This window comes from Kwoniella bestiolae, chromosome 3, assembly GCF_000512585.2.
Source record: "Kwoniella bestiolae CBS 10118 chromosome 3, complete sequence".
Classification (NCBI taxonomy): Eukaryota; Fungi; Basidiomycota; class Tremellomycetes; order Tremellales; family Cryptococcaceae; genus Kwoniella; species Kwoniella bestiolae.
Genome location: NC_089243.1, coordinates 2,057,634 through 2,067,823, shown reverse-complemented (window position 1 = coordinate 2,067,823; position 10,190 = coordinate 2,057,634). Strand labels below are relative to the sequence as shown.

Genomic DNA, 10,190 nt, shown 5'->3' with positions numbered 1-10,190 from the left:
ACTGGTTGATGATCTTGTGGGAGGTATCTCAGTCAAGATGTCCAGAGTAGCCTTTCTTTCTTCAGGAATGAGGATGGGGGGAAGTACTCGCGATACGCCCATTTCTTGGTTCGCGATGTCATCGGATCGAACGTCCTTCACCATCCTCGATGCGCCAGGACGAACTGTCCAGGGTGGGTTGCGTACGATCCGAAGGACGAAAATGTGAAAGAAGATGGAATTACCACAAGGGATGGCAAGTTCAAATGTAATTCGGAAAGTAATGTACGGACCAATGATTACCTCGATAAACGTTACATTGGAGCAATCTTATACCAAGAACCCTTGATCGAAAGGGACAGATTCCGCGATCCTAGAGATGGGAGCTCTCTCATCGAAAGGTCGGTCCACCTTTACAGACTCGACTTGGGTCCTATGGGTGAAGAGGTCCTCGAAGATGTGAGCGATGATGGCATTGAGATCGATGATGGCAGTGAGATCGATGACAGCGATATGGAAGTTTCAGAGAAATGGATGACCTCAAAAAGAGAGGAACTCTTTCATCCTTCTGGTTCATTCGATCTCTTCTTGTGGCAGAATTAGCGCAAGATGAGTCCATGTCCTGATACCACATATTTAAGCTCGCTTGATCAAAACAACTCGCAGAATCCACAAAGATTGACAAATGTGTTCACATACGTCGTTGAAAGCATGCACCATCTTCCTGTATACAATGCGATTTCGTGGTCAAGATTTGGCATGAGAGTTTGGCTGAGACCGAAAGTTTGAATGCTCCACGAGTACTATAGATCGATGCATATGTATCCTGGACATATAGAACAGTTCCGAAATGTAGGCGCAGGAGTGAGTGCAGTACGCGATGTCGGCGATGTCAAAGGATCCATGTTCTCAACTTTGCGCGAGGTCATCTGTGGTAATCCCGGTTTAACAACGCCACCGGGAGAGCCTTCTGTTTCAGGTCTTCTCGTGGTTCTGGTCTAGGCCCAGTAGAGAAATAGACAAGGGATGATCTGAAACTCATCAGGAGGAAGATCCTTTCAGAGAAGCTTTCCCGTGGCTGAAAATCACCGCAGGTCGGTTACGCTACTCTGACTCGAGCTACAGTACATAGGTGTGTTGGCGGTGCAGCATATATATATTGCTCTTTCGTTTGTCTTTTGCCACTCTTTCAGTCACCTCTCTTGTGCGCTACGGAATTCACATACTCTAACCACAAGAACAGTTTTCCAATAATTATGTCTTCGGCCAATTTAGACAGTGAAGGCTGGTCGGAGCCCTCGGACATGAAAGTGGAAGGACGCCAAAAGGTATCGTACATCTTTCGACTCACCGGATCACGGGCATTGAATGCAGGTCAGGCCGAATCCGGTTTTCACAGATTCCCAGAGACTCGCTCTCATCTATATAGTACTTTGCGCGACTCGGTAGAATTTATACCAAGCATGGTGTTTGCGGGGTTCACCGTACCTGTCCACCCTTCAGCTGAACCTTCATTAGGTTCTGAGCGACATCTGCGAGACACCGTTCAAGGGAAAGATTCCGATCTTGTGTTTGACGTGCCCGAATGGACAAAGGATCAAATGGCAAAGCTCAACCCCGAGATTGAGAAATGGCTAGAAGATCCCTCTGCAAAGTACGCTCATTTCCTAGTCTTCGATGATACGGGTTCCGATGTTGTTCACCATCCGGATTGTCGGGCTTTGGACTGCTCAGGGTTTTCGCTGGACCTTGGACCGGAAGATGCTGATCAGGACAATCTATCCGACTACAAGTGTAATGACGAAAGTCCGGAAGAAAGATATACACATGAAGCATTGGAAGATCATCAGATCATATCAATCCTCGCACAAGAAAAAGCGGTCAATCCGAAGATGGTCCGTATATCCGTCGCTGGAGTTCCCTTCATTCGAGGAACCCTTATAGGAAACTCAGTCTACACCTATAGACCTGATCTGGGTGCGGCCGGACAAGGATCCCAACAAGGTGGAGATGATCAGACTGATCATAACAGCGATGCTATGGAAGTTTCGAAAACAATTTCGGTGGTCCCCAGATTCGAATTTTTGCCCATTAAACGCTGAGTTTACTGACCCTATGCGGATTCTGTCATATCATTCAAATGTGGTTGGAAATGGATGAATAACCTTTTTTTTAACTTGTCCAAAGCCTTCCAACTCTCGAATCTTGCGTTCAGACCCCCTTCATTCCATAAGTATAAGTACTAATTATCTTGAGATGCATGAGCAGTTCTACAAACACCCTTGTCTGAGAGAGGTGTACGATTGGATCAAGTTTGTCTATTTCCTCGCGCGCTTGTATACCGTCATGCAAAAAATTACTGATGACAATACCGAAAAGCCCAGCTTCTTGCGAATTAACGAATTGGTTGGCATAAGTCAGAAGATTCGTAGAGCCTCTAAAACATCCTTCGAACAGGTTCGATAATCGCTCCAGGCTACGAAAGCGAAGCAAATCAGCATGAGCGAATCCACCCATTAAGATCTCCTCGTTTGATCTGCACAGAACAACCAAGAACGGGTAAACCAAACTCACCTTCTTAACGACCCTAGGCAGAGTCCCTTTCTGGAACCCGCTCCTAGAGTTCCATTCGCTCCCCACGGGATTGTTGAAGCTCCTCTCGTATTGTTCCTTCGAGGTGTAAGGGTATGGCAAGTCTTGTAATAAGTGTTGAGAAGCTTTCTTATCTTTCTTCTCGGTGATGATGACGTTGGATCTGCTAAAGTCCTTTCGTTGGGTGGGTTCGATGCCTGCTGTCTTGACGAGGAACTTGGGGTTGACATGCTTCTTCTTCTTCGCGCCTTTACCACCCCATGAGCCCTACAACCATTATACATCAGTTACCGATCATGTCCGACTATGGACTCTGGGTCAAATAGGATAGAACTTACCCATCCAGGTAAAGAAGTATCTTCAACCTTCGGTGCATCCATCTCAACCTGCTTCTCCTTCTCTCTAGCAAACTCTTCTACCACATTATCACCCGCAAATGCCTGCGCAACCAAATCACGCTGTTTGAAAGCTTTAATACCCTTGCCAGATATAGGCATCAATTCCTCATCTTCATCTTCACTACTATTTCCACCCGCATCTCCACTGACAGGTTGAGCAGCTTTCTTGTTCTTCCCTTTACCGTTGACAGTCGATTTGGCTTCTAGGGATATCTCGACTTTTTCGTCATCCAATTCAGCGTCTTTGCCTTTTACGGCCCTCTTCAATGCTCTGGTAGTTTTGTCTTCTGCCTTGGCATTGGCTGCTCCAACTAATGCATTTCGCTTTCGGGATGGTCCGGCTGAAGAGGTAGAGGTCAACCATGGGTTATGGTCTGGCAGAGGGTCATCGATGGGTGGAGTGGGTTCACGAGGTCTGGATAGGGCCGAGGGTCGTTTGACTGGAGCGGGTTCCGGCGATAGATCCTCTTGAGGAGCAGAAGTCTGTAAACGATACTGTCAGCGGAGGCGCAGATTTTCAGCTTGAAATCTGGCAACGAACTTACACCTTGAGGTCCAGAGAATACCATTCTCCCTTCGTTACCACCAACTCTCAACATACTAGGTCTCTCCTCTTCTTCATCATCATCCTCGTCATCATCACTCCCACGTTCCTCACCGAACATCTCGATATCTCTCCTCAGTTCCGCCTCAGTCTCCGCAACCTTCTTCATCTCCCTCTCCTGTGCCTTCTTCATAAACGCCATCTGCATCAATCCTTTTCCAGCTTTACCGTTCGTTTCCAGATCAGCTGCGTTCTTGGCGTCTAGCGCAGCCAATTGATCGAATGCTCTAGATTTAATGATTCCCTCATCTTCGCCCGACTCTTCTTCGGATTCAGATTCAGAGTCTGACCCTTCGTCTTTACCCATGATTTTCCTTTGCAATTTCTCCTTCATATTGAGCATTTCTTCCTTTGCCCTTCTTCTGTCTTCCAATTCAGCACTATCTCCACCTACATCTCGAGCCCATCTTCCAGTCTTCGCGCCGTGTCTCAACGTCGCTCTTTCCCTCGCTCGATCCCTCTCGAGTTTCTCTCTTTGCTCAGCAGCAGCCTCCGGATCCAATCTTTCTAGATCTTCTAGATCCATGTCGGGGTTCTCCTTGGCAGCTCGTTTCCTAGCGAGCTTTCTGAAAGTCTTGGACTTGATTTTAGCCACTCGCTTAGCTTTCGCTTCAGCCCTGAACATCAATTCCCTCTGATACCTCAACGCATCCCTTCTTTCTTTGATTTCTTCCAGCGTCATCTCCTGAGCTTCTAGTGCAAGATCTTCCCTCTTAGTCATACTATCTTCTGTGAGGTTCGCCTTGTTTAGTAGAGCTGTAACAGCAGATTCAAGTTTATTTCCAGGTTTGAATCCTGCTAAAACCTCGTTGGTCGATTTTACACCACCTCGCTGTTCAGGTTGTAGAGGAAATGACAGGTGTTCGGCTTCCTTGACTCGTTTCATCACACCAGCCCATTTTTGACCTTCCTCCTTGGTCTTTTCATATGCTGCTTCTCGGTCTAATCGTTCTTGTACGACGGTCGGTAAGGGCGCTGAGACCAACCCTTGTTTTAGTATGGAGGTGGAAGTCTTGTTGTCGGATTTGGAAGGAAGGAGAGCAGATGCTCCAGAAAGTGAGGGATGTGACGATATGAGAGATGAGAGGTCGAGCTTTTGATCTAGTGGGATAGAAATTCAGTTATGTGCTAGAGGTTGATGAGTGTCATACTTACTGTTTTTAAGTGCAAGATCACCGTTATCCTTGAGACCAGGACCCGAAACTACAGGCAAGACCCTCCGTTTCTTCGACCCTTCTTCTGCGTCACCCTCTTCGCCACCCGCCTTCCGCTTCTTATCAGCCGAAGCAAGCGAGTCGACGAAAGCATCGAGGCCATCAAGGTTCTCAGAGTCCTCATCCTCCGAATCGAAGGGAAGCTCAAGATTAGATCCCTCTTCTTCATCCTCCTCGCTATCATCCTCTTCGTCATCATTCTCACTTTCTGCCGCCATCTTCTCATCCTCGTCCTCATCCTCGTCTAGCTCATCATCTTCATCGCTAATTTCCTCGTCATCTTCATCGTCCTCGTCTATCGGCGATGATGCTCCGGCGACTTTCTTTCCCTTTCCCTTGGACTTGGAGGTTTCTTCTTCATCACTTTCATCGAGATTGACAGTGAGGGGTTTCGCGGGCTAAGAGGAAAGGTAATAGTCAGCTCGACTCCATATCTTGATCTGAATCCAATGCAAGGCTAGACCAACCTTTCTGACCACTTCCTTCGCCTTTGATTTCCCCTTCTTACCCTTCCCTTTGTCCAGCTCTCTAAACACACCCCCCCATCTCTCTTCATCACTGCCATCCGATTCCCAAGCTTCATCCGAATCAATATCAGACTCATCGCTATCGATTTCGCCGGTGTTCTCATCATCGGCAATCATCATCGCTACTTTCTTGATCCTACTTTGCATATCTTCATCTTCATCATCGGAATCTTTATCTCTCCTTCTAGATGGTCCTGCAGATTCGAGTTCATCTTTGGATACTGATAATTGAGCCGCGGATGTTCGGTGTCGTTTAGGTAAAGATGGTAAGAACGTATAAGCGTTGGATGGGTCTTGTCTCCTCTTTGCTTTTGCTGAGCTGATGGGTTTGCTCTTCTTGTTACCTGTTGAGGTTGACGCTGAGAAGGGCTGTGATCCTCTTGCCATTGTGACTCGACAGAATATGTTGATATCGGCATCTACTACAGATGTCTCCTCCAAGATAGATATAACAGGTTCTATATTGGCTGTATCCCAAATTCAAAAATCCAAAAAAGTTGAGAAACACAAGGACGGATCAGGTGGAGGTCACCGTACCGTAAAAACTTATGTGGAATGCTCATTTAGCAGGGAGCTGCAAGTGCCACATTGGTAATATCCGCGGTGATTCGGATCGTCCATTGGCTGTGACAGTAGCTGTTCTCTCACTGTCACCTTTGTATGGTTGTCGTCGTTGGATTGCAGAGGATGTGAGGTTCAACATTAACAGTGTCGAATACTGTATATTACCTGGTCTACCACCATCAATCCTTGTAAGCCTACTTGTCACCCCACCCACCGCAGGACCATTCGCTCACCTGCTATCCTACAGAAAACCACCTAAAAATGTTCGCTTCTCGACTCACTTCTTCCCTCCGAGCTCTCCCTCGACAAGCTTCGGCCGTTCGAATGGCCCGAAGAGGTTACGCTGAAGCTGCTGGTGCCGATGGGAAATTGCAATTGAGTCTGGTGTTGCCTCATCAGGTGGGTTGATCGTGCTTCTCTACTTGTAACACGGGTGATTTGATGATGAGGGAGAGGACGTCTTAACTGACAATGATGTTTTCGTCATTTCCCTCGTAACACTTTATCATCGATAACTCAATCTATCATAACATAAACCCACCCGACTCTTGTCGTTATATTCATCCGATCAACCATTTAACAACAGTCCCTCTACTCCTCAGCCGGTGTCATCCAAGTGAACATCCCAGCCGCTACCGGTGACATGGGTGTTCTCGCCAACCACGTCGCTTCCGTCGAAGCTCTCCGAGCTGGTGTTGTAGAAGTTATCGAGGAGAACGGTCAAGCTGGAAAGAAGTGGTTCGGTGAGTGTTTGGAACTTTTGGAGGGCAAAGTGCAGCAGAACGACGGGTAGAATGGTTAGAATGGCGAAATAGCTTGTATCGGCCGAGAGAGGTACTAGAAGCAGAATCTGCTTGAAGGAGGTTTAGATTCCAAAGGATTGACGCAACAAGGCATACACAGGGAGACACCATGGTGTTTGGAAATAAAAGTAGGCTAGTGGCATGACAAGGGACAAAGAACCAACGTAGTAAAGCCAACCAATGGAATGGACAGGGAATAGCGCTTGACGGGAAATGCTCGGTGAATCGACCGAGTGGAGATGGGACGGAGGAATCACAATGGAGTCAAAGTTTCCGCGATCAAGTCCTAACAATTGCCTGGTCTTACTCTAGTTTCATCCGGTTTCGCTACCGTCCACGGAAACAACACCCTCACCATTAACGCTGTCGAAGCCTACCCTCTTGACAACTTCTCCCCAGAGGTGAGTTACAGATCTTTTCAGATGGTTAAAAGGGGGTCACTTCCCACATGGCCATACGAGAAATACGGTGTACTGATCTGACGATTACCTGTCTGCAGAACATCCGATCAGGTCTCGCCGATGCCAACCGAGTGCTCTCGTCTTCCGCTCCCGAATCAGAAAAGGCCGAAGCTAGAATTGAAGTTGAAGTGTACGAGGGTCTCCAAGCTGCTCTTGCTAAATAATCTGCTCGTCATGTAGCGTAGAGTGTGTAATGGAAGGATAGAAATCAAAACAATCATATGACATGATATATGGAACTAAACTCGGAGTGATATATTCAAATACGTCTATCACTAACTGCGGTAATCACACTCCTCGTACTGAAGACTGGACATGGGTCCCGCTAACTGACCCAACTCTGGTCCTGGCTATCATCATCATCGTTATGGTGCGAATCGTACGAGGATCCAGTACCACATTCTTCACTCATCGACCGATAATCATCAATTTCTCGTATGATCTCTTCGTATATCTGCTCCCGAGACTCTTCTTCAATCGGTAGATTTTGTTCGATCACACTGAGCGTCACGGTATTATCACTTCTTGGCGTCATCGCGTCGGCATGTAAGTCGAAGCTATCACTCCAAGTGGCAGTACTACTACAATCGGTCATCGATTGCGATTGCGGTCCGCTCAGTGGTCCGTCGATTTCGTTCCCAATTGCAGCACGTTGCTGAGCAATCCAAGGATTGAGCTTACGATTGAAATCCTTCGAGTATAACTTGCTTGGTCGTGCCTCGCGGTAAAGAGGTCTATACACGTACAGACTAGATTTGAACTTGAAATTACCAAATTCTCTTGCCAAATCCATCAATCTTGAATCTTCTCTGTCATTCACAATCAAGTCATTTCTGACATATCGTCTACATCGACTAGATCTCTTACATCTCCAAGTGGATTTCTCCCTTCTCGGCTCGAGCCGACTGTCCCACACGGTTACACCATTGCTTTTCATCTTCCACTGGTCCCTGCCCTGGGAATCGGTTTTCACGATACGAGTGAAATCCTTATCGGTCCATACCAGACAATTTCCAGAATGGCATCGAAAAGGTTTCAAGGTATGTAAACATAGTTGACCATCCCACGTATACTCATCATCGATTCTCAAACTCCCATTGGCCTCATCGGGGGGTTTAAATTTATCAGGAATATCCGACATGGGAGTAACCAGAGATCGTCTAACAATATTATAAGGCTCTTCAAACTCTTGATTATCGTGGCTGCATAGTATCTTTTTGTATCCCGGTAATCTCAACTCTTCCCGTATCGATTTGAATTCCCGCTTTGGTATTTTAGAGTGGGCTGTCCCCGCTTTGGAATTGGAGTAAGAGGTTTTGAGATATGTTACGGGTTCGCAATTGTACGTGGGAGGGGATTTGCACTGATACGCGGATGGTTCATACGTTTCCCGAGGATCGAGACGGGACGAACTTGGTTGGCTCATAATGATACAGGCAGTTGGTGGGACTTGGGTGACAGCTGCCAATTTTGAAGGATAGAAAGGGTTTTCGAGTTGGTCCTGCTTTTAGGGAATGAGGCTCGAAAAGAGCCAAGTTGGGATATCTATGCTTTGATGCGCGATATCGTTGATATGTGGGAGTCCGTGAACCACACGGATTCACTCGCCACCCGTTCCATATGCGCACCGCGATCGAGAGATCAGTACCGGACACTTACAGGGTGACACCTATCCCCAAACCCGAAAGGAGGCGCAAAGAAAGGAAAGGAGACATAATCCATCGTGGCCCTGTTGTCACCCAGAAGACTACTGGTCTGTCACCCGGTTCTCACGATTTGTCATGAAGTCACATCGTTGCAGACCCTATTTCTATATACACGAAAATGAATTTACTTAGTCATGCTACCACCTTACTGCTAAGAAAGACATAGAAACAGAAGTCATCGATCCAGCCACTTAAGGAAATCCCGATGCAGTACCGTCTTCTATCCGTTGACCACCTACCATGCACAATATAGAGCGCCATTAAGTTACAGCATTGGAGCCATCAGGAGCTTGAGTGCTGATAGTAACGCCCATACACGTGTATGGATTGGACAGGTAGTTCGGTCATGTGGGAAGGTCTCCAATTATGTAATACTGTGTATTTGTTGTCTTGTAGCCCATCAAATACGATCTGCTCGAAAAGTCCCGCTGGACTGCCCGCTTGGGAAAGAGAGGACGATTGTTGCCCCTTTGGAATTAAAGATTCTTGGACAGCCTGATCGTTTGAAGAACGACACATCCACTTTTGATCACTACCGAATGTCCCTTGGTTACCAGGAGGATTACCGCTCGGATAATCACGAGCGTTCCAGCCAGAACAATCCCGACTGGTACATCCGGGCCTGTGCACATAGACTCCGCCATTCCAGCTGAAAGTGGTCGGCACATCGAGAGTGCTCGAGCGATTGATGTCTGTGCCGCCAGTCATGGGGATAGATCTCACTTCTTTGATTAGATATGAGAGGTCAGGCGGTCCGAGTGTGTGCTCCTTGACGATTTCACTGTGATGTTCTGATGCCTTTACACGTTTTAGGATGTTCTTAAAGCACATGTAATTGTTATCCGCCCTTCTGGCATGATCTTGCCATTGCCTTTGACAATCATAGCAGGATGCTAGACTAGTCATTGCGGTCTTGTCGGCAGGCATGCTGAATACAGAAAAGATAGGATCCTTCAACGTGATAAGATCAATTATAGGGAAGCTATGTTTGATGGACGCGAGAGTGGTCAATACTACAGAATGTCAGACACGTTATCGAGATTGTCCAGGAAAGACGTAACTTGTTCTCCAACTAGTTGAACACGAATCCTATATATACCCTCCAAAGCACTCATCGCCGTCCGTCAACCCTCTTGTGACGTACAAGATCTAGAATTCTGCAAGATTCACGCAGCAGTGAAAGGACGCCCCAGGTGAAAGGATATCAGAATGTTAGTCTCAAGGCGCTTTGTGCAATGCTATGTAGTGTAGCATGGCATTTGTCGCCCTGAAGCACAAACTCGCTTTACCTTCTTTCTCAAAACGAAGAATCTTGACTACAGCTTCGACATCTTGCTGTGCA

The 10,190-nt window shown here is 47.0% G+C and overlaps 4 protein-coding genes across 4 annotated transcripts; 2 read left to right on the top strand and 2 right to left on the bottom strand.

Annotated features, from left to right (window-relative positions):
• Nucleotides 1–1,442: 1,442 nt before the first annotated feature.
• On the top strand, nucleotides 1,443–2,081 carry I302_105469 (uncharacterized protein; the record flags this gene model as incomplete). The annotated part of the gene is made up of 1 exon (XM_019195327.1): nucleotides 1,443–2,081. The coding sequence occupies one exon, from the start codon at nucleotides 1,443–1,445 to the stop codon at nucleotides 2,079–2,081; it is 639 nt and encodes a 212-aa protein (XP_019043040.1).
• A 335-nt stretch (nucleotides 2,082–2,416) lies between these two features.
• On the bottom strand, nucleotides 2,417–5,701 carry I302_105468 (uncharacterized protein; the record flags this gene model as incomplete). The annotated part of the gene is made up of 6 exons (XM_019195326.1): nucleotides 2,417–2,455; nucleotides 2,554–2,838; nucleotides 2,910–3,452; nucleotides 3,515–4,674; nucleotides 4,729–5,185; nucleotides 5,255–5,701. 6 exons carry the CDS (start codon nucleotides 5,699–5,701, stop codon nucleotides 2,417–2,419), a joined length of 2,931 nt encoding a protein of 976 aa, XP_019043039.1.
• A 438-nt stretch (nucleotides 5,702–6,139) lies between these two features.
• I302_105467 (uncharacterized protein) lies at nucleotides 6,140–7,306 on the top strand (the record flags this gene model as incomplete). The annotated part of the gene is made up of 4 exons (XM_019195325.1): nucleotides 6,140–6,277; nucleotides 6,465–6,621; nucleotides 6,994–7,082; nucleotides 7,181–7,306. The coding sequence occupies 4 exons, from the start codon at nucleotides 6,140–6,142 to the stop codon at nucleotides 7,304–7,306; spliced, it is 510 nt and encodes a 169-aa protein (XP_019043038.1).
• Nucleotides 7,307–7,467: 161 nt separating this feature from the next.
• I302_105466 (uncharacterized protein) lies at nucleotides 7,468–8,568 on the bottom strand (the record flags this gene model as incomplete). The annotated part of the gene is made up of 1 exon (XM_019195324.1): nucleotides 7,468–8,568. The coding sequence occupies one exon, from the start codon at nucleotides 8,566–8,568 to the stop codon at nucleotides 7,468–7,470; it is 1,101 nt and encodes a 366-aa protein (XP_019043037.1).
• Between the last annotated feature and the right edge of the window lie 1,622 nt (nucleotides 8,569–10,190).